Source organism: Amblyomma mixtum, chromosome 8 (assembly GCF_055824585.1).
Source record: "Amblyomma mixtum isolate Tamu chromosome 8, ASM5582458v1, whole genome shotgun sequence".
Classification (NCBI taxonomy): Eukaryota; Metazoa; Arthropoda; class Arachnida; order Ixodida; family Ixodidae; genus Amblyomma; species Amblyomma mixtum.
Genome location: NC_143019.1, coordinates 126,246,188 through 126,268,981, shown reverse-complemented (window position 1 = coordinate 126,268,981; position 22,794 = coordinate 126,246,188). Strand labels below are relative to the sequence as shown.

Sequence of the window (22,794 nt, the reverse complement as noted above, 5' to 3'; positions counted from 1 at the left end):
CTGTTCAACTCTTATGCGTCGGCGAGAGATCTCCAGAGAAGTTGTGACCTCTCTTTCTGAAAGCTGCTGGTTTCCTTTGGTGTGGGTTGGCACAACTAGTCCTACACCAAGAGCTGCCAGCTCCTGGCCAACATTGAAGCTGCGGTCCGCCTAACCTCATCCCCATAGTCTAATTTCGTGGTGAAATCAGACTAGATAACAAGCTGCTTATCACTGACTTTCCCACCCCAGCAGTCAGATATATAGGAGATTAATCCATTTGGAGTTATGCCTACAAGGAACTTCAACGTGTTCGAGTTCTTGTAGGTGGACCATGTAGCACTTTGCGCCATTGTTGCACTTGCCTTTTCAAGGCGAATCTCCCTGCTATCTATTATCACCCTGACACGCCTGAAGCCCTTCTGTTGGAACAGCACTGCCTTCCACGTGTGGGATGACTCTTCATCTGGCCACACAATGAGGCCCTTCAGCTCGGTCACCAATATTGTGACTCCAATCTCAAACAGTTTGGAAACGGGGTTTTTGCCGATTCCAAACAAATCCGCAAGGAAGCAGAGGTGAACATCCAGAGGGAGTCTCATCAGCACTAGGAGTACATGGTCCTCTGGAGATATTGGCTCTTTGACAAGACCCTGGGCTGCATTCCTGAAGAGGGCTACTACCCAATGAAATGTTCCCTCATTGGGAAGCCTTGTATAATAGTTAACTTTCTCTGAAGAGCCAGCTATGACATGGTAGCCCCATGTGGCGGGCAGTAGCCCTTTCTTTAGCGTGGCGTTTTGCTCCTGTAGTGGCGCTATTGGTTGGGCCATTATGTCTAGTTGCCTCTAATTCATATACTTCGTGACATCTTTCAAGGTACTTGTCTTGCATGTGTGCGTGCAGGTTCATGTTCCAACTGTGCTCTGGTTCATGCATGTGTGAGTCTGAGGGCCCAGCTGTCACTTCTGAAAAGGAAAAGCTAGCAGTTAAAGACTGTATCCACCAACTTGCTTTTGTTTCAGAAAACATGCAAATTTAGACAAAATTGTGTGAAAAAAAAGCAGTAAAGAAACTGAAAGCACAAACAGTGCTTGCAGTGATACCTCACTGCAGTCAGACGCAATTCAAATAGAAAGTGGCAAATGCCACTCAACGGCTACCTCCCACCAATAGCATGGCGTGATTTTCACGACAGGTTGATCCGATTAAACCATGGTTATTTCCCTTTCATCTGCCACCCCCTCTAATGTCATGCAACAGGGCCAAGGAGATTAATCGAGAAGTCATAAAAATTGGTCGCCATTGGCTGAAGGGGAGTCCTTTCAGGGAAATGCATTTTTTTAGAGTTGCATCATACTACAGCTTACCTTATTAGAGCCACATTAGCGTGTAGTTTATGGCATGTCAACTGAATACCTTAGACATCACGTAAAATTCCCAAATGCTGATGACAGCTGTTGTATGCAGTTTTGCATCAAAAGATAATAATGCAACAAAAGGAGTTCGAGTTCATGTTGTTAAATTTTGGATCTTGTATCATGTATAACAAGGCGCACACTGATAAGTTTCATTATCTTGCCCCTGCAATATGCGGAAGCGCTTGCATTAATTATGGTGAAATGATCAAATACAGCATTTGTACCGATGTTTCCAATGCTGTTTCTAATATCAATCTTTAGACTGCAATAAAATAATGCACAATGCCATTAAGGCTTTAACTGCATATCTAAAAAGCAAAAGGTATCTCTGCTTTGTTTGCTGCTGTTCTTGCTTATAACACTTCTGACTCCATCTCTTCAGGTGTGGCAGCTTACCTATAGTACTGGGATCACAGTCCTCTGTTGAGGGTGGTGCCAAATGACTACTGTCTGTAACAAGTCAAATTTTTTCCTGATCAGAGGTATGTGTAGGCATCGTTCAGCAGCTCTAAATACATCTTTGAACACTTAAGCTGAACACTTCAAAGAGACAATTTTATCAAATGCAAAGTTGTATTTAGCTTACAATGTTGGCTGTACCTCGTAACCAACAAAACAGCTCCATGCCACACTTCAACCAGTATTATGTAGCTTAATTCAAGTGCTGAAGGCTTAGTTTTATTACTGTTGTCATCGCACTGCTGAGATGTGTGCCATGTGCCTACTGTCTGTAAAAACAGGTTATTATTTCAAGTGTCAGACATAGACATGAATACACATGGTGCAGCAGCTCAGTCATTAGACACATGTAAATGTATAGTTCAGCAGCTGTAATATCTTCTGACATGTCGGCCTGATAAAAGACGTGAAGTCAACGAGTGCAACACCACATTTAGTGTCAGGTGTTTGCTGTACCTTCTTAAGAAAGGGGCAGCACATAGCACTGCTGCCAGCATATCTGCAACTAAGCTTAGTATTCAAAGCTTACCTTCCATAGTGTGGTCATGGTGATCGGTTGATGATGTGAAGCCCAAGTCCCTAGTCTCTGTAACAGTTACAATATAGTGAGCGGTCACACAGGTATACATAGGCATACTTCAACAGCTGTACCTGCATATCTTTACCTGTAAGCACTCTTAAAGGGGCAAATTCATCAAGAAAAGCAGGCCTAACTTTATTCACTGAACGCAAAAATAACGTCCTTCGATTATCCGATGCCATATGTAATACGCGTGGTAGCTAACATGGAATGGCACTAATGGTTGCTTAAAAGCAGGCTGTAGCAGTCGTAACTGGATCTCCTTAAATATTTGTGTGATATATGAAGGCAGTAAAGCAAACGATGTCGTCAACCCAAACTGCTCTAGTCCTGTAATAAAGCATATGGGTTGCTTCTTAAGCAATGGCAAATTTAAAGTGATGGAGGGGGATGGGGGAGCCCAGTTAAGAAATTTGTAGGGAAAACCATACTGGCCCTTAATTTTTTGGCAGAAAGCTTATTGCATCCGTGGTGCGAGCATGACCGCCAGCCACACCGTGAGAGACAAATAAATCCACTTCTGTTATTAAGGACGCAGCGCATACTGGTACATCAAATGTCATTTGCTTACTTTATGTGGACAAAATTACCATAAATACAACACGGCGCTTTACACGGGCCACAAGAGCATGCGTAAACGCATCCAACTAGTGCCTGTATTATAAACACGAGTGCACAAGCAACGACGGAGAGCCTTCATAATGAAGGACTTTTGTACCTGAACGGCGTTTTCGCTTCATTGTCTGCTCAAAACGACCACACTTCTTCATATCTGCACTGGGATTTCTCTTGAATGAGAAAACGCTGGGCACGTGGTCCGGTAACGAGGACGGGGCGCCTGCGTTGGCGGATAAGACGAGAAAAAAAGTTCACAGTGCCATTCACCTCGCTAGCTCTTCAAAATCAGCAAGTGAAAGAAAGGAATGTTTCTCACCAGAGATGAAGTGCGCTCCGCATATCCTATCTGCCGGTCTTGGCTTCCATTTATCTCGACGCATTGCATGCACCCACACCTTCAGGAGATTCTCGTCCCGCGGAAAACGAAAAAAGCGGATGCCGGTGCCTTTCTTGGCAAGGTTAGTGCATCCCACGGTACAGCAGCTCGTAGGCATCACGAGACAGGGTCGAGGCACGGGTTCCGGCGCCCGCACTACGATAGCTTCCTTGCTCGCCCAGCAAAACTATACTGGATCGCACGCAAACGGAGGACTGTTTTGCCCATCGGGTTCCCGGCGTGAGCCGGAAACGTCATCGCTGTGACGTCACTCGCCTCGCGTGACGTACCCGAGGAGAGGTCTATTACATCAAAAAAGATGTGGGAACAGGTGCGTAAATTAGACGGCAAATTCTCTCTCTTTACAGTACCATTTCTAACAGCCCCAGGAACACAAATAAGTATAGATGAACAGGCTGACATACTAGGACAACATTTCTCTGATGCTTCAAGCTCTTCACACTACACACAGTTATTCTTAAAACACAACTGAAAAGCAGAAACTTCCGACGACTGGCAGTAGAAACGAAACATACAATACATTATTTACAATTCAGGAGATCCAAAACGTACTTTCTTCCGGTAAACAGACAGCACCTGGCCCGGATGATGTACATTTTGAAATGCTTGCCCACCTGTCCGAAGCTGCTGTAGGGGCACTTTCGCAATTTTTCAACAAAATATGGGTGTCCGGAAAGATGCCGGAGGCTTGGGAAAAAGCATTTATAGTACCGTTCTTAAAACCTGGAAAGCCGCCCACCTCCCCTAATAGTTATAGGCCCATAGCTCTTACAAGTTGTATAGCAAAATCATTTGAAAGTGTGCTCAACGTTAGGCTAATGTTCATTCTTGAATCACGTGAACTCCTTGACATCCACTAATGCGGATTTTAAAAAGAATGATCGACAACTGACCATCTCGTTCGCTTAGAAAACAGTTCGAGAGGCGTTCATACACCAGCAACAGTCTGGCAGTCTTCTTTGACATGGAGAAGGCGTACGATACCACATGGAGATATGGGATTCTACGCGATTTGGCGGCAGATCTTGGCATCCGGAGTAGAATGTTGAACTGCCTGAAGGATTTCCTGTCAGACCGGTCTTTTCAGGTGCACCTGGGTGCAAGCCTTTCGAAGAGCTTTGTCCAGGAGAATGGGGTACCGCAGGGCTGTATCCTAAGTACCACTCTTTGTCGTGAAAATGAATTCCATAGCGAAAATAATTCCCAACCCCATTATGTATTCCGTATATGTCGACGACCTTCAGATTGCTTGCACGTCCTCCAGCCTGTCAACGTGTGAGAGGCAGGTACAAATCACATTAAACAAGCTTGCAATCTGGGCAGACAAAAATGGGTTCAATTTCTCTCCACAGAAAACAGTGGCTGTTGCTTTCTCGCTTAAAAGAGGCTTGCAGATCAATCCGAACTTACATTTTTAGGAATAACATTTGATAAAAAACTTACATTTCTGCCGCACATAAACTTGAAAGTAAAGGCCTCCTGTGCAATGAATATCCTTAAAGTACTCAGCGAAACTGAAAAAACTGCCAGAAAATTGTCGCCATTCATGGTGCCCAAAAGTCTGGCCGATGCTTTGAGCACGGGCTACAACATTAGTTTCACTTTCTGTATTCAAATCTGATGTGTACAGGACCATGTCCAATTTCTTTCAAGTATTGTTGTAGCAGGCTGAAAATAAAATGTGAAGTGATTAATGGAAGAAAGCAAGGCTTTAGCTGTTACCAGCGAACATTTACATTTCATGAGGTATTGTGAAGAGCCCCAATTTTCACACCAAATATGCCTTTGACTTCGATGGCATGCCTTTGCCAAGAGAGATCAGGGTCAGTGTTCTTACTGGCCATTCATGCAGCAGTGTCTCCACTTCCTGGAGGCCAAGCACATTTTTCTTTTTCAATCCTTTTGCATGGTATGACTGCCACCAAATTTGACTCAAGAAAATGAACAACGGCAAACGCCATCTGTAAAACACAAAAACCAAACAGTGCATGACTTCTAATTATCATTATAGCATTATAAACTTTCATTGCTGCAGTGTTGACGTATAAAAGACATCGTGCTCAGTAAGTTTTCATAAAATTTCTTCATTAATCATTCACATGTGATGAAAAAACCATTAGATATGCTGGTTCTGTACATGAAGGCACAGAAAACTGCTCAAAATTCCTAATACATCCTGTGCTATGCGTACAACAATTCTCATACCGCTACCCCTCCCAGTCGAAAAAAACAGTTGGTTCCAACTTGGAAATTTCCAATTGGTACCAGTTAATTTTTCCAATTGGTACCAGTTGTGTCTTGCCCCCAGTTGGAACCAACTGGACCCAATTGGAATGTAACCAGCTGGAAGCAATTGGAATGCACCAGTTGGAACCAACTGGTATTCAGCCAGTTGGAACCAACTGAATGCAACCAGCCAATTCCAGTTGGCTGCACTGGAGCGCAGTCAGTCCAAAGCGGAATACTGTCGTATACTTCAAGCCATATTGTACGCAGACAGATCAAGTCCACTCATGGCATGGTGACCGATAAGTGCTACACGACACAACTTCATATAATACACAAAAACTTGCAGGTTTATTTGAACTAAAAAAATACTGGTGAGGTCCTGTGTTGCTGTTGAGGTCCTGCTTTGATGCAGCTTCACTGGATTGAGGATGCACTGACACTGCTATGCAAAGCGGTAGCTCTGAAAATGTAATGGCAGAAGAAAATGGTCCGTGGTAAAAAGGTAGCTCTATATACTATCTACTAACATATGGAAAGGCTTTGTGACACGCTCAAAAACTTCAGTGTAGTTTCTGGCGCAAGCAGCATAGGAAGGTTGGTTACAATTTTCCTAAAACAAACATTGCATATTTTTTTGGAAAAAAAATTTAGTAGTATCATATATTACAATGTGTACTTGAGAATTTTATTGTATAACAGCTGCTAAAATATGTCTGTACCCAAGAATACATACCTCTTAGCTATTTTGTCCATGTCGGCTAGCTTTTCCGATATATATCGATTAAACTGTTTCTTAACCGTTGGAATATGGTCTGAGTGCAGCCCCCTTTTTTCAAGGCGCTGCTTGAAACATTCTGGAAGTAGAAGGAAGCATGAGAGTCAAATGTATTACATGTAAGCTGATGCTTTGCATGCACAGGGAGCTACATTAGTAGCTGTAGACCGCCTTGTCAGCTCTTCCAAAAGGAAAAGCTCCTGGGTATCCTCAGTGTCTATGAAAGAGTATCAGGCACATGGTCATTCGTTTTTCTGATGCAAACACCAGATATGTGCATTGTATTGTTTTTATGAGGCTGCCATGTTGTCTACTCAAGTTACTGTGGAGGTATTTTGGACATTCAGATGTAGGCAGCTAAAGCAACACATAATGAGAAAAATGCTGCATTAATCAATTGCGCAGTTACATACCACGCATGACAGCAACCTTCCATGGTGTCAATGGTGCTTTTTTGGCCCGGTGGGGGGAAAGCGGGCAGTGCTTGCCTGGAAAGTAAAAAAAAAAAGAGCACAGCACTGCAGAGGACAAAAGAGCAACGAATGAATAATGTTGAAATATGCAGGGGTTGAAGTTACCTTGCAAAGAGCGCTCCTGCAATGTGGCGGGTACCAGATCGTTTGGAGCAAGTCTTTCACAAATATGGAATCTTTGCTCCGGCTTTGCACTTTCATCCACGCATCTTTTGAAATAATGAAGCCTTCCCCAATGTCCACCTGATCACAAATGAATTGGTGCACAATCAGCCTAACTGGCAGCAGGACCATGAAATTTTGACCCAATAACATTCAGCAGGCTTGCAGCATGAATTTCTGTTCACAAAAGCTTTAGGCTATCTACCATGCTACTTACCATGCTGTCCAGCTCAAGTGGCTGAGATGCTGGCAGTGCTGTTTCATGTGGGATCTCGTTCTCCCGTCCAGTTACTCGGCTGAATGATGGCTGTGCTGCAACTGTTGCAGCTGCTACCACATTTGGTGGCTGGTCATCCTGTGACTGAGCACGGCCACCTGTACGTAAAAATATATGGCATTGCTTCTGATAGCAAGGTCACTGCATGATTAATGCATCATAGTAACAAAATACGGATCTAAGAATATGCACAACCAAACTTAAGTGTACATTTCATATTGCTACAAACAATTTTGATCATTGCAAGAGATACCACAGTCCTACCTTCCAAGTCATCAATTCACTCCATTAGCTGCAACAGCCTCTGCTGCAGCTTGCAGTTGAGGTCCCGTACGGTGGACAACTCTCTGTCCTGCAGCCTCACTTTTGCCTCAAGCATTGCTACTTCTGACAAATGCCCAGGCTTTTGACGGATGGTTTTTTCTTGAGGCTGTCGGGCTGCACACATGCTCTTTTTTTTTCAGAATTTCTAACAGTTCTTTATTTGGAGGTTCTTTTCTTTTGTGCTGAAAAGCAAAAGGCAAAAGCCACAATGCTGAGTTAATTTCCTGACATGAAAATAAGTGTAAGGAGTACAACTGAGAACATAACAAACCTGTACGGGGCACATCCTCTTCGCTGCTTTCACTTTCTGTTTCGAGTATGCGCGGTACTCATACTCGCCGATTTTTCAGCTGTTCTCTGATGTCCTCTTCAGAGTCTAGACATAGCATGCATAACGATGAGTCACACAATGGCAATGATACACTGTCTACTGCTTCATGAAGGCGGTGCATAAGCCATAAATAAAATAAAACCATGCTGGGAAAAAATGTTCTAAAAGTTTGAATCAAGGTGCACTTAAATTATGCCATCAGTCAGGTTCTGCACGGTTCAAGACAATATACGTATATATACGAAACTTTTTAGAAGCAATAAGGCATATATTCTGCTTAAGGTGTTGCTTGGATTAGCTGCTAACTTCTAAATTTCATTGTTCGCAGCATTTTTTTTTATGAATCTGTATGCTGTATATGCCAAACTGTCGTATGTGGCAGACGCACGGCCCGCACTAGACACTTAGAAAAGCTTATTAATGAATTGCCACCGGCTGATAGAATGAAAAAATTGGTATTAGCAGGCTTGTGGTTTGGTAGGGACAAACCTCATATGGGCATATTCCAAGGTGCCTTTGTAGAGGTCATGAACCAATTATCTGAAAGCGGCTTTACGCTTGAACATAGAGGAACCGAAAAAATTTTCAAAGCTTTCTGTATTTGCTGTGCAGTGGATTCTGTGGCCAGGGCCCCCATGCAAGGTGTGACCCAATTCAATGGGTATTCTGGATGCAATTGGTGTTTGCAGAAAGGTGAAAGGGTAGGTAGAGCGACCAGGTATTTAGTTGAAGCCGAAAACCCTGATGAGAGAAGTGAGGAGCAAATGGTGGGGGATATGGAGAGGGCTGTTTTAGAGAATGTCCCCATAAATGGAGTCAAGACGGTGTCCCCACTCATCGACATGCAGCAGTTCAATATAGTCTGGAGTTTTGTTCCAGACTATGTGCACTGCGTGCTGTTGGGAGTGGGGCGCCAGTTCCTAAGCTTATGGGTGGAGCGAGTGGGTGCACCATTTTACATAGGGCGACTGCAGTCTACAATAGATGACAGAATAAAGTCCATTGCACCTCTTAGAGAGGTTAAACGCATGCCCCGATCGACCACTGGAAGGAAATGGTGGAAGGCCAAAGAATTTGAAAACTGGCTGCTTTATTACAGTCTGCCAGTTCTTGACGGCATTTTGGACAGAAGCTACCTGCAGCATTGGGCATGTCTGGTGGAGGCCCTTCACACTATGCTGATGCCAAGAATTTCATTTTCTGGCCTTGCTACCGCAGAGGAACTGCTTTTGGACTTTCATGTCCACACTCAAATCCTCTATCGAGAAGAATGCATGACATATAATGTGCACCAACTTCTCCATATTGGTAAAAGTGTGCGACATTGGGGTCCATTGTGGTCTCACTCTGCATTTTCTTTCGAGGCAGGGAATGGAACTCTTAAGCAAGCTGTGAAGGCTGCCAATGGCGGTCCCCACCAGGTATGTCGTGTGCTGCAGGTGGAAGGCGTGGTCCAAGAGTGCCTCAAGCAGGCCACCACTCCATGTGCCATTCATTATTGTGCAGCACTGGACACAGCAGAAACCCAGAACAGTGTTTGCATCTCTGCTGGGGTGCGCTTCTTCGGTCGGGCTAAATCCTATGTGCCAAAAGACTTGACGATAAAAAACATAGAACTAGTAAACTCAAATGCCATTGAATATCCGCGCGTGTGCCAGAACGGCAGAATTTTCACGGGAGGGGCTATGCACACAACAGGAAAACAAACAACTCTGTGGTGCAGATCGCTGGTGGCACTTTAGCTGTTATTGAAAGAATTTTAAGCTGTGGTTCTGCAATTGCTCTTGTTCGGCCCTTGAAATGTACAACAGCCAAATACTCCTCTACTGAATTCAGCCATCTGCTTAAGGTGGTTTCATATTCAAAGGAACTTGCTGTTGTGCCTTTTTCTTCTGTTCAGAATCTTTGCGTTTTCATGGACCTGAGCAACACGTTTATTTCACCCATACCATGCTCACTGTTACTGTAGCAAGTTTGCCGATGTTTGCCAATTATTGTACGACAGCCGTATGTCTTGATAAAGGGATATGCCTCTTATTCTCATCACTGAAACTGTGTTCACTGCAGGAAAAATGCCTCCCCCATATGCCTGCAAGTCATCATCATCAGCCTGACTACACCCACTGCAGGGCAAAGGCCTCTCCCATGTCTCTCCAATTAACCCTGTCCTTTGTCAGTTGCCGCCACTGTATCCCCGCAAACTTCTTAATCTCATCCGCCCACCTAACTTTCTGCCGTCCCCTGCTAAGTTTGCTTTCTCTTGGAATCCACTCCGTTACCCTTAATGACCAGCGGTTTTCTTGCCTTCGCTTTACATGCCCTGCCCAAGCCCATTTCTTCCTCTTGATTTCAACTAAGATGTCATTAACCCGCGTTTGTTCCCTCACCCACTCCGCCCTCTTCCGATCTCTTAACGTTGCACCTATCATTTTCCTTTCCATAGCTCGCTGCGTTGTCCTTATCTTAAGCTGAACCCCCTTTGTTAACTTCCACGTTTCTGCCCCATAGGTGAGTACCGGTAGGAGACAGCTGTTCTATACTTTTCTCTTCAGGGATATTGCAGGGATATGCCTGCAAGTAACCCTCTCCTTTGCCAGTTGTAGCCAACTTACCCCCGCAAACTTCAAATGTCATCCAATCACCTGATTCTCTGCCATCCTCACTATGCTTTCCTTCTTTTGAGACAGGTTCTGTTACCATAGTGAACCACTGATCATCCTGCCTTTGCACTGCATACCCTGACCATTCCTGATTTCGGCTAGGATATCATTAACTCAGGTTTTTTTTCTCTTACCCATTCTGTGCTCTCCCCGTCTCTTAAGGTTGAACATATATTGGTTTCCATACCTCATAACATTAGCCTAAGTTTTAGTGCAACCATTTTTGTTAGCCTCCATGTTTCTGACCAACAGGCCTGTAGCTTTTAGAGTCCTTGGTGTCTTTGGCTTTCTTCCAACATTTTGGTATTCTTGAGGTCACAAGACATTGTGTGAACAAGATGGCAAGTTTTTTCCACCAGTCGCTTTATTGTCCGTTTACAGATCTGCAGTTGCCTTACTCTCATCATTTGCTTTCCGCCTTTCTAATGCTTCCATAAGCTCCCATTCATTAGTAGTGGTATGCACAATTTCTACACTAAGTTGCCAGTGTCCTTAGCTTCCTGATTATTTTGGCTACTTTACTTGAGTTGCATAGAAGTCCTTGGCTGCTTCAACTACAACCAAAACTAGCTGCAATGGACCAAATATCTACTAGGACAATTAAAGAATATATTTGTGTCCTTATATTGTATGTGTCAGCTGGTCCACATAAATGGCCAGCACCAGCACGCTGTCATCTTATAACACCGATAATGCTCATCTTTTTGTTTAGAGAAGTATGAATAAAAAGTGTGAGTGCTGAAAATTTGCACAAAAAATGAGCATTTTCAATTGTTTAGCTCATTCAAAACCATTTTCAAGTACTTGCTCAAGCCAAGAACAGTGTAGAGGGTGTTCATGTTGAATTTTGAACATGACGAACAATATTGAAAAGCAGGCATTGTCAGTGTTTTGTTTTTATTTTTATTTGTTACTGTTTTCATGCTGCTGAAATAAGGGTATCCTTGGAGTCCCTGCCACTGTATCATCCCCAAAATTCTTGCGAGTGTGTATTCAAGTTTTCAGTGCACCATTTTATGCTTTCAATCACCTCAGTACCACTGGTGATTTCATTTGCTTACTGTCACTTGCTACTAGTCCAGAGGTTGGTTGTTAGCCCTCTGTGTTTCATCCTTACTGGTGTTCTTTTTTCTAATGTGACCACGTACACTGTGTAGCTGTTTGACAAGACATATTGTTATAGAAATTACAAAATGGTTCATGCTCAAGATTGTTCTCATGTTTCTTTTACATGCTAGCTTGACACATTTTTAGTTTGCTTGCTTTTTGTGCATTTTTTGCTGGCTTTGCTTAAATTTAGACTAAGCTTTTATATTAGTACCTAAAATATTTCAGTAAATGTTTAAATATGAATAATACGGCAATGTGTTTTTACTTGTGTCATGATGTTAAACAGCTGTTTTTACCATATCATCTGAAAGTCCTTATGATACAGTTGAATCTTGCCTGTACTTTTCCGTTGCATTCAATTGAATTTTTTGCCTAAAAAAGTATTTGCAAATAAATCTGATGACATGACATTATCACCTCATTTTTTTTATGTAAAGCTGCGGCAGTGGCTCAGTGGTTATGGTGCTCAGCTGCTGACCCAACAGACGCGGGTTTGATCCCGGCCTTGGCACTTGCATTTCGATTGAGGTGAAATTCTAGAGGCCCGTGTGCTGTGCGATGTCAGTGCACATTACGAGGGGGTACCCAAAAGAAACCGGACTTATTTTTTTTAAATCGATTTATTCACATTTTAAGTACAGGGCTTTAATCTCCCTCAAAGTACTCTCCACTTGCACTAATACACTAGTCTAATCTTTCATTCCACTTTTCAAAACATTTTTTAAATTCATCTTTTGGGATGCTTGACAGTGCCTCCGTCGTTTTTTCTTTACCTCTGCAACATCAGCAAAACGCTTTCCTTTCATGTGTTTTTTCATTCTGGGGAACAAAACAAAAACACAGGGGGCAAGGTCCGGTGAGTATGGGGGGTGAGGAACAGGGGTCATACCATTTTTAGTCAAATATTGTCGTACAGACAAGGCTGAGTGAGCAGGGGCATTGTCATGGTGGAGAAACCAGTCACCCGACTGCCACAAATCAGGCCGCTTCCGCCGCACACTGTTGCGCAATCTTTCCAAAACTTCCAAGTAGAACGCCTGGTTAACTGTCTGACCCTGCGGAACAAACTCTGAATGCACGACTCCTCTCACGCCGAAAAAACAAATGAGCATTGTTTTGAGGTTTGATTTCACCTGACGAGCTTTCTTGGGGCGAGGCGAACTGGGAGTTTTCCACTGGCTTGATTGTTGCTTTGATTCAGGATCGTAAGCAAAGCACCAAGTTTCGTCACCTGTGATAATTTTTGAAAAAAGTTTGGATCATTTCGGGACTCTTCTTTCAAAGCACAACATGCTTCCACACGACCTTGTTTTTGTTCAGGAGTCAGCAGTCGTGGCACGAATTTGGCAGCCTCCTTTTTCATTCCCAAATCTTCTGTCAAAATTCGCTGCACTGAACTCCAAGTCACTCCCGATAGCTCCACAATTTCTTCAATCGTGCGTCGTCGATCTTCGTTGATGATTGCACGAATTTTTTCAACATTTTCTTGTGTTCTGGCCGTGGAAGGACGACCAGAACGAGGTTGATCATCAATTGACATTTCACCATTTTTGAAACGGGAAAACCACTCAAACACTTGACTTTTCCCCATAGAATCATCCTTGTACGCTGTTTTTCACATTTCAAAAGTTTCTGTTCCATTTTTTCCGAGCAGAAAGCAGAATTTCACCGCCGCACGCTGTTCACAAAAACCAGCCATTGAAAAAAACGACGCTCACAGAAAGCAGTTATCACTGTGAACGCAGACGACACTACTACGTCTGACCTTCAGCGGTACCACTCGGCTGGCTGACTCTCGAATGTTCACTCTCTGCGCTCCTAGCGGCAAAACACGGTACTACGAAAGCGCTGCCCACCAAAAAATTAGTCCGGTTTCTTTTGGGTACCCCCTCGTAAAGAACCTCAGGTGGTCGAAATTCCGGCATGTCTCATGGCCTATGTCTCTTTGGCACATTAAACCCCATAATATTTATTCTGCACATATATCGCTCGTTGGTACGTTCCTCCTTAGATAATGGGTGCATTGTGTACGGCTCAGCAAGACCATCATACCTAAAAAAATTAGATTCAGTACATAACTCAGGTCTGCGCCTCTCATGCGGTGGATACAGGACAACCCCCATAGTAAGCTTCTATGTAGAAACAAATGAACCCTCACTGGAAATTGGAAGAACCGCTCTAACGTGTGCATATGTCCTTAAAGTACGGTCACTACCAAAACACATCTGCTATCCGGTTGTAACAAAATATCCTTCTAGAATAATATTTGCAAACAAACCTCAAGCTACCAGGCCATTGCTCTTGTGTCCTGGATATAGAGATTTTGGCACATCTCTTCAAAACACATTACCTGACATTGCCCGAAGACAAGACCCACTACCTCCATGGTACAATTTTCCTGTAATCCGCGATTTCACACTTACACAGTTCAGTAAAAAGAAAACTCCACAACAACATATCATACAAGAATTTCTTGCACTAAAAGAAAAATACAATAGCTTTTCAGAATTTTATACTGATGGTTCAAAAACAGATGTTTATGTAGGAAGCGCGGTAGTACGAGGGAATTGGGAAGAAACAGTAAGACTTCCACAGTGTGCATCTGTTTTCACTGCCGAATGTTACGCCGTGTGTGTTGCCATAGAAAAAATAATAAATGAGAACCTCACACACAGTATTATTTACACAGACTCCTTAAGTGTACTTACAGCTCTCCACTCTAGAAATGCTATCACTCCTCTGCTCGGTGACATCATACACAACATAGTAACATCTACAGCTAAAGGACAAAACATAAAACTATGTTGGGTCCCAAGTCATGTGGGAATAAAAGGCAACGAGAGAGCAGATTTAGGCGCTGCCCAAGCTCTTGACAAGCAAATTAAAAATGTAAATGTGCCGTATCGAGACTGCATAAACTTAGTAATGGCAATCTGCTTGGCACAGTGAAATAAATAATAAACTACACTTGGTAAAGCCAGTTTTAGGAGAATGGAAGTCATGTGTACACCAGGAACGTTTTAAAGAAGTCACTATCTGCCGTCTCCGTATAGGTAACACACACCTTACGCACAACTTTCTGCTCACTAAAGAAGTCAAACCAGTTTCTACATGTGGAGGTGAACTTAGTTAACCACATTTTATTTTCATGTTCAAAACTCGAAAAACTAAGGGAAAAGTGCTTTTCTGTGTTTTATAAGCAAACCATTCCTTTTCACCCGGCACTACTCATAGGCGATAATGCAATTGTGGACATATCTTGTGTTAAGTTTTTAACTGAAGCAGGTTTTCTCAACAAAATATAAATCATGACCCATGGCTTCGCATGATGTCCCTCAGCCATTTCCTCATTCGTGAGGGAAAAGGCTGACGTTTTTATTTGATTGGTTGGGATCCTTGACATCCTTGCCAAGCCAAGGATGGCCGCTGAGGCTACCTGACCTTTTTTAAAGCTTTTACCATTGGCCATTCCTCAATCTCGTTTTGTCTGTTATTACTAGGTAGTTAAACTTTTTAGGCACTTTACACCACTGATGGCTTTCCACATTTTTATTAAATCGCACAAAAAGCATTCCCTTACCTTGTGTTTGGCGCATGATGGCCTTAGATGCCTATGTGCCATTAAACACAACACAACCATCTTTATATTTCACGTAAGCGAACGCGGGTGATGACGAAGTCATTGTTGGTTTGACTGCTTGTAGCACACGTCGCAACGAGGGCAATACCTGACACATGGAGGAAGAAAAACTCAGGAGAGGTGGCTATGGTGCATTTTTTTTAAGCTGGCTCTCCCCTGTTCCTCCCCTTCATGGCCGCCGCCGCGGCGCGCTTGCGCATGCACAGCAGACATTGCAGCAGACGACGACGCTGCGGCCGGCGTTACTATTGGCTGCACCATCGGCCAAAAACTCCCAGTAGACCTTGCGAAAGCACGTGCCTTTTTTGGCATGCTGCTCGGAGAGCGAGGGGCCTCGAGTTTTTTTTTCCTCTATGACAAGGCACAAAAGATAAGCCTGGCTTGACTTGTCTGACGCAGCGGCTAAAACGCACCTCGCTGTGTTGGATTGCGCTAGCAGACGGCATAGATATGCCACACACAGTGTGGATGGTGTGCGCTGGTTTTCACGGTAGTACCTTCGTGAGATTGAATCATCTTAGCCGCGGCACAGTGCTTTTTCGAAGCACAGTGCGCGAACAACATAGACGGAAGGAGCAGACGAAAACGTACGCAAAACTGGAGAAAAAAAAAACTACAATAATGCCAGGTACTCGCAACGTCACACTACTCTCCAGTTGAAAGCGAAAAAATTCACCACACGTTGTCTATGAATTTCCATATTCCAATAAAGTTGGCCAATATGTTGGCATTGGCGTGGGTTTCTGCCCATGAAAAATGGTAGAGATCTGCAAAGCGTATATAAACAGACAAGAACTAAAAAGCACAAGGATTATTTTGTGGGCTGTAATAATGCTGTTGTGCCTGTTCTTATTCCATATTCTTGTGGAAGCCCCAATTTGTTATCTCTGAAATGCGTTTTTCTTTATTTGCGCGTTGATATTGCTGCGTTCGAAGCTAACAGCGCGAAAGATGGAGATGATCGCGCGACAGTATTGTAAACCAGGGATGAACATGGTTCGGTGTGTGTCCCGTTACATATTCCATACACAAGCTTCATCCATGCTGCATTCACACCGAGACTGGCTGCCGCAGTGCTTGGGTAACGCGAGATATATGGCGCGTAAAGCAACTCTTGACAATGTACAGGTGGCGGCGCGAAAGATTTGTAAGCTAGGACGCCTTCCCCAGAAGAAACATTTTCCCCGGGTCCCCCAACATCGCGCAGGAACATATTATTCTGAACCACTATTTATCTATTAACCCAACAATTGAGGACTGGGAGGCGGCGCTGTCCAGCTCACATTTGGAAGACCAGCTATCGCTGGTGAACCGCGCAAGAGAGGCGGCAAAAGCCATTGGTCTCCAGGATTGAGAGACGCCCAACAGTTTTATGCATTAAAGGACTACAGACACCAAATCTCATTGCGCGTGTTCTTCTGTCAAACGATGCATTAGACATTAGAATACATGGATTAACTAGTGGTATATGCCTACAACCGCTAAATAATTTATAACTGCATTTTTCTCTCATGTTCTTTCGGTTTCATCGACTGATCGACGACTGTGGCGTCAGATTGATGTTTTGGTCATGTGATCCACTAGAAAAACTAATATAATCGCTGATATGTAGTTTTGATTCAGTGCTACCATTAATGCAGCCTCCGCTCTGTGTATACGAAAGTCTAACGCATCGTTTGAAAGAAGAAAACACGGAAGAAAAAACTTGGTGGCTGTAGTCCTCATCCCGTTCTCATCCCTCCCGTTTCTCATTCCTCTGCTACAAATCTCACGAAGTCCATCTCCTGCGTGCGTTGTGCATTTACCGTTTCTTTTTTGTCTTTTTGCTCTCTGTTGACTTTTCTCTTCCACGGCATTCTTTTATTTCTATTAATTAATTAGTTTATTCATTTCCCCAAGAAAAAAATTCAGCACAAAAACTCTCTATGCACCCCTCTTCTTGGCCGATCCCCATCTTCCTCCATGCCGATCCCCCTGTTCGGGTATGCGCCATTCTACGAGGTGAACAACGACTCTCCTCCCCAACGGGCATTGGCATATGCGTGGCGTTCTTTCGTCTTCTGCTGTGGAAGTGTTGGATTATCGGCGTACGCATGTTTCCAGTTGACATTCCGAAAACTTATAGTTGAAACGAAGCGCGTACGTCCGCCCCATTTGCCGCAAGCTCCACTACTAGCGAGGGAGTACGCGTGCAAGTTCGTAACCGCAGCCTCTGCTCGGGAGACATAGCTTCGCCGATCATGAGGCAGGGAGTGCAGGAGGCAGCGCCAAAGCGTCGTAAGCTGTACTTAATCGATGCAACGCAGCCATTTGCTGTTCCGCGCACTACGTTGTGGGCCAATAAGCAGCGGACTGTCACGCCGGCCAGCGCAGGAGTAGCGTCCCCTCATCTTGTCCCCACACCGCAAGATGAACCTTGCGATGAACAACTGCAGGACAGTGCGCCTTGCGTGTCTTGCGAGGCCGGCACGTCCACGCAGCCAACAGTGTGCGATGTGGCCAGCAACGAGCCCGTAGTGCCTCAGCTCGGAACCTCTGGGCTGGCAGAGCTGTCAGCAGACACTGAAAGTGACTTTAGCTGCAGCACTCCAGACAGTGAGCAGGAAGAAGGGGACGAAGACGTCCAAGATGGCAATGTACCGCAATTTGATGACTGCGAGCTGTTGGCACAGTGTGTAAGGGACTTTGGGCACAAAACGTTGCCAAACTCAACAACAACTCTAGCAGAGGCGATTGTTTTGATAATGTCATTTGTGGTGGCACATGGACTGACTTGGTCAGCGGTGAATAACATGCTGAAGTTGATTGATGCACTCTTGGGTTACCAGTGGTCAGGCTTGCCTCACACTAAATACCTTTTCCGAAAGCTCTGGGCACCAAAGTGTGCAACAATGATCACACCGTAAAACAGCGTGCTTACACGGGACGAAGAAAGAAGACACGCACACACACAGCGCTGTGTGTCTGCGTGTCTTCTTTCTTCGTCCCGTGTAAGCGCGCTGTTTTACGGTGTGATCATGTACCAACTGGCCCGGCAACTATCCTTAATGCAACAATGATCAACACACATTATTTTTGTGAAGTATGTACATCCCTCCTTGATCTTAATGATGGCAAACTTGCAACATCTGCAAGTCATCTACTTCCATCCGTGATGCCAGGAAGAAGGGCAGCTTTTTCGTTATCTTGGACTTGAAAAAACAGCTTTGCCACGTCATGGCACGAGTGAAGGATGTGCTCTTCACCAGTCTTTCGAAGCTGAGAGACGAAATGAATGCCGGAGGCAGACTCGTGACAAACATCGGCAACGCAGCAATGTGTCTAATGCTGAATTCCAATGGCAGATCGGGATCAAGTTTTTCTGCTCGGTTTGGATCAATCGTATTCCAATGGTGAAATGGGAGCGCGAGTTGTATGTTCCAATGGCAGATCGGCATCAGGCGTAAATCCCGGATCGCTCCGTGGAGCAGCAATACTTGATCCGCCGAAATCGGCAGATTTGACCGGAACCTCGCGTGACGTTTTCTTTTCTGCCGCGTCTGCTTCCTGTCGCGACCGGCAGCGGCCGCGGGGCGAGCCGGGACAGCCGGGCACTTTCCAGTCAACAGTGGACGGCACTGATCTTGCTTCGCGCCGTGCAGTACTGATTTTGCTTCACGGAAGTGACAGTTCTGACTCGGGCACTGAAAGCTCAGAGTCCAGCAGTGAAGATTCATCTGAAACGGACAGCGAGTGTGAAGCTGCTGTGTACAAGCGGGCATTTGATGGAATGTTCGCCTGTCCGCCAAGAGGCCTAAAGTGGTTGGCTTCGTCGGAGACGCCGTTGGGCAGTACTCGATGGTACTCGGACGACGAGGTACCGTACAGCTCGTTGATTCGTGTATTCAACTAGAAAAAAGCCTTTTTGTGAGATCCCATGTTTTCCTTTAGTTCTGCAGGCACTTCCGACTGTCGCGGACTGTAGCGGACCAACTTATAGCAAGATTCGCTGCTTCACCTGCGTGTCCCTCAAGCAATCACGGTGGAGTGACAGCGAAATCTGCGGAAACTCACGTGTTAGCTTTCATCTGGTGAGTTCACTCATGTTTACGCACTTGTTTGTCATGCCCTTTTCTCGCGCTGGTTAAAATACTGCGTTATTGCCTAATCGCGGAGATTGCTGTACCGTGAACCGAAGATGCGAGCGATAAGCGGGTTGCATCTCGTCGGGAATGGGTTGCTCGACGGCCATGGTCTAGCGCTGCACGGGCCGTCTGTCACCATGAGGGGGCGGCTGTGGCCTACCTGCATTCTACCCCAAAAACAGTGGCCGGTCAAGAGATTTTTCCCTACCTGGCGTTCCGTTTGCATTGCGGACGAATGCCGTTCTTTTCCATCGTTGAGTGCTTTCACGGTCGCTACATAATTGCTTGCCCATTTGATCAGCGCGTAAGCATTGTTAACGTGTATACCATTCTTGTAATGTCACCGCTGCTGTTCACAGAAACTCCATATACACCGCATTTATAGCAGCTGGGATATCAAACGTTTGAGTGTTTAGTCTTGCGAATAAATAGTGAAAAGGAAAGAGCAGAATTCCATTTTGCGTTAATAAGTTGCATAGCAGAAGCATTGCATTCCAGCCGGGTATTATATTGTTCCCTGCTAATTAGTGTTGTTCAATATTCATTTACAGGTATGCGGCCAATGAAACAAGCATGAGGGAGGTGGCAAGCCGCTTCCATTTATCGGAAAGTTCAGTACATAGAATCCTGACACAGGTGGCTGACTTCATCGCAAGCCTGGGCCTAGCGGTGGTGGCGTTTCCTTCCGACATGGAAAAGCTGGCAGTGAGTTTCAGAAGGTTGGTATTAACATTTAATGCAAATTTGTCCAACAGATTCTGATATATATTTGCTATAGAACGAGTTTCTGCAAGGGTCAGTGGCTTCAACATTATTTCACTTCATTCCCATCAGGTGTCCGAAATCCCTGGAGTTGTTGGATGCATAGACGGCTCTTATGTCAAGATCCAGTGTCCAGACAACAAGGTCTTCCACCTACTCAACAGGCACCATTACCTCTCATTCACCCTTCAAGCTGTTTGTGACCACAAAAGACGATTTGTGGACACCTTCATTGGATGCTCCAGCAAAATTCATGACTCTCGAATCTTCACGCTTTCACCATTCCGAAGAAACTCCCCAGACTGTGCAAAGACAACACTTACCACCTGCTCGGAGATGCGGCCTATTCCCTCAGGCCGTACCTTCTCACTCCCTTCAGAGACTATGGGGCATTGCCAAAGGCACACAGGGACTTACACAAAAAATTTTCTGCAACAAGAGTGCTAATAGAGAACAGTTTTAGTAACCTTAAGAAAAGGCTCCGACAACTGATGTACCTTGAGCTCCGTACTCTAGAGTGGCTCAATAAGTTGCCTGTTGTGTACTGCATGACTTGTGCATCAATTATGGAGACTTGGAGCCAGAAGAATCAAATGATGCTGTTACACCTCAAAACATCGAGTGGCATCGAGAGTCGTGCACCGATGACCTGGACGAGACTGCGGAAGAAGTTTTGCTGCGCTTATTGGGAGGTATTAAGAGGAACAAGGTTGTGGGAGCAGTGCTCCAAAAGCAGTAGTAGTGTACTAACAAGCACTTGAAAATCGCAGGTGTGTAAGGAGTGTAAATAAATATCTATGTTCATTCTAATTGCTCTTTGTTGTTATATACAGTGCACTTTTTCTCACTTTAAACAGTAGAACTGGACTAAATACAAATGAATGAGTACAGCAGTATGCGGTGTAAGAGAGCTGTGTTTGCAGGAGAAAATTTGTTTTATTTACACATACTGACTAGAGTGGATTGCCGGGCTAGTCGGTTCTGCATGGTAAATATGCAGCGCAAGGCACACGACAAGGGACAGGAACAGTGAAAGACATACACGGGCACCCGTGTGTGTCTTTTACTGTTCCTGTCCCTTGTCTTGTGCCTTGCGCTGTATATTCAACTTACACACATTGCGCACATCACAACCGCTCCAAACTTCCTGGTCTACTCATCCTCCTCGGATAATCCGAGTGCACGCTTAAACAGTTTCAATTTTTCTTTGTGCCGCTCAGCCCTTTTCCTTCTTTGCTGTTCTTTGTATTCTTTTCTTCATGCCGCACCCTTCTGTGCTCTTCACGAGCAGCCTTCTGTAGTTCTTTTCTGTCTTGCAGCCGCTCCATTTCTTCAAAAAAAATCTTAAGCTCCTGTGCTCGTGCACTTGACGCTCGTGCAGTTTTGCAGCTTCCCTGGCCCTCGGAAGAACCTGCAGAGACATTAGGCGGGATGGGCTGCCAGTCCTCGAACACAGCATCACTGGAAGTGCCAGCAGTTCCACTTTCTGCTGACTGTGTTGCTGTGGGGGGTGTCTTTCTTGACTTTGATATTACGCCATAGCTGTCACGCAGCTCTGCTGGCTCTAAGCTGTCATCGAGCCAGCGTATTTTTTCGGTTTCATCTTCAAAAGGCACAGGCGTTGGGGAGTTGCCCGACCTGTTGTTCTGCGCTGTTGCGCTTCTTTTCCGTTTCATTACTGTTTTGTAGCGCGTTGTGCATTGCTCAGCGGTCCTGTCCACTCCCAAGAGTTTCCTTTAGGTTCGCCGCAATTTTTAAAAACATTTCTTTTTTGTTCCTAAACTTCTTCATTGGCCCCACTCGTGGAAAATACTGTTCGTAATAGTCAAGCAGTAGCTTTGTTTCCCCTGCCGTCCACTCACAGCCTTGGCCTGCAAACATGAAAAACATATGACTATACTTTATGTGTGGTATATTGCAGTTCCTCCATAAAGCCAGCAATAAAATTCCAATAAGGAAGGGCGTCAGGTAGGGAGACGCGATCCCACCAATGCTATTCACTGTTCACAAGAGGTATTTCGAGGCCTGGAGGGGGGAGCAGTTGGGGATAACAATTAATGGAGCATACCTAAGTAATCTGCAACTCGCTGATGATATTGCAAAGTCAGTCAGGAGATGAAACTGGAAAGCATGATTAATAAGTTAGACACGCAGAGCAGAAAGGTAGGTTTTAAAAATAACATGCAGAAAGCCAAAGTAATGTTCAACAGTCTCGCAAGGGAGCAGCAGTTTACTATTGGTAGCAAGGCGCTGAAAGGGGTAAGGGAATAAGGTCTACTTAGGGCAGGCAGTGACCACTGATTCGGATCATGCGAGGGAAATAACTCGAAGAATACGAATGGGGTAGAGCACATATGGCAGGTTCTCGCAGATCATGAATGGCAATTTACCAATATCCCTCAAGAGAAAAGTATACAACAGCTGTATCTCACCGGTACTCACCTATGGGGCAGAAACGTGGAGGCTAACGAAA

At 44.7% G+C, this 22,794-nt stretch overlaps 1 protein-coding gene and 1 pseudogene across 1 annotated transcript; both read left to right on the top strand.

Moving 5' to 3' along the window:
- The first annotated feature begins 8,336 nt into the window (after positions 1 to 8,336).
- On the top strand, positions 8,337 to 12,271 carry LOC149334249 (uncharacterized; annotated as a pseudogene).
- Positions 12,272 to 18,457: 6,186 nt separating this feature from the next.
- On the top strand, positions 18,458 to 20,728 carry LOC149334248 (uncharacterized). Its single transcript, XM_089556223.1, has 4 exons — positions 18,458 to 19,291; positions 19,366 to 19,505; positions 20,111 to 20,278; positions 20,394 to 20,728. The coding sequence occupies exons 1-4, from the start codon at positions 18,773 to 18,775 to the stop codon at positions 20,425 to 20,427; spliced, it is 861 nt and encodes a 286-aa protein (XP_089412349.1). The 5' UTR covers positions 18,458 to 18,772; the 3' UTR covers positions 20,428 to 20,728.
- The last annotated feature ends 2,066 nt before the right edge of the window (positions 20,729 to 22,794 follow it).

What these genes read in the sequence shown, in the direction of transcription:
- LOC149334248 (XM_089556223.1), top strand. Translation starts at nt 18,773, where the DNA reads ATGGCAGATCGGGATCAAGTTTTTCTGCTCGGTTTGGATCAATCGTAT. An exon ending in GATGGTACTCGGACGACGAG is followed by an intron (nt 19,292 to 19,365) that starts GTACCGTACAGC and finishes GTTTTCCTTTAG; the next exon opens with TTCTGCAGGCACTTCCGACT. An exon ending in CACGTGTTAGCTTTCATCTG is followed by an intron (nt 19,506 to 20,110) that starts GTGAGTTCACTC and finishes ATTCATTTACAG; the next exon opens with GTATGCGGCCAATGAAACAA.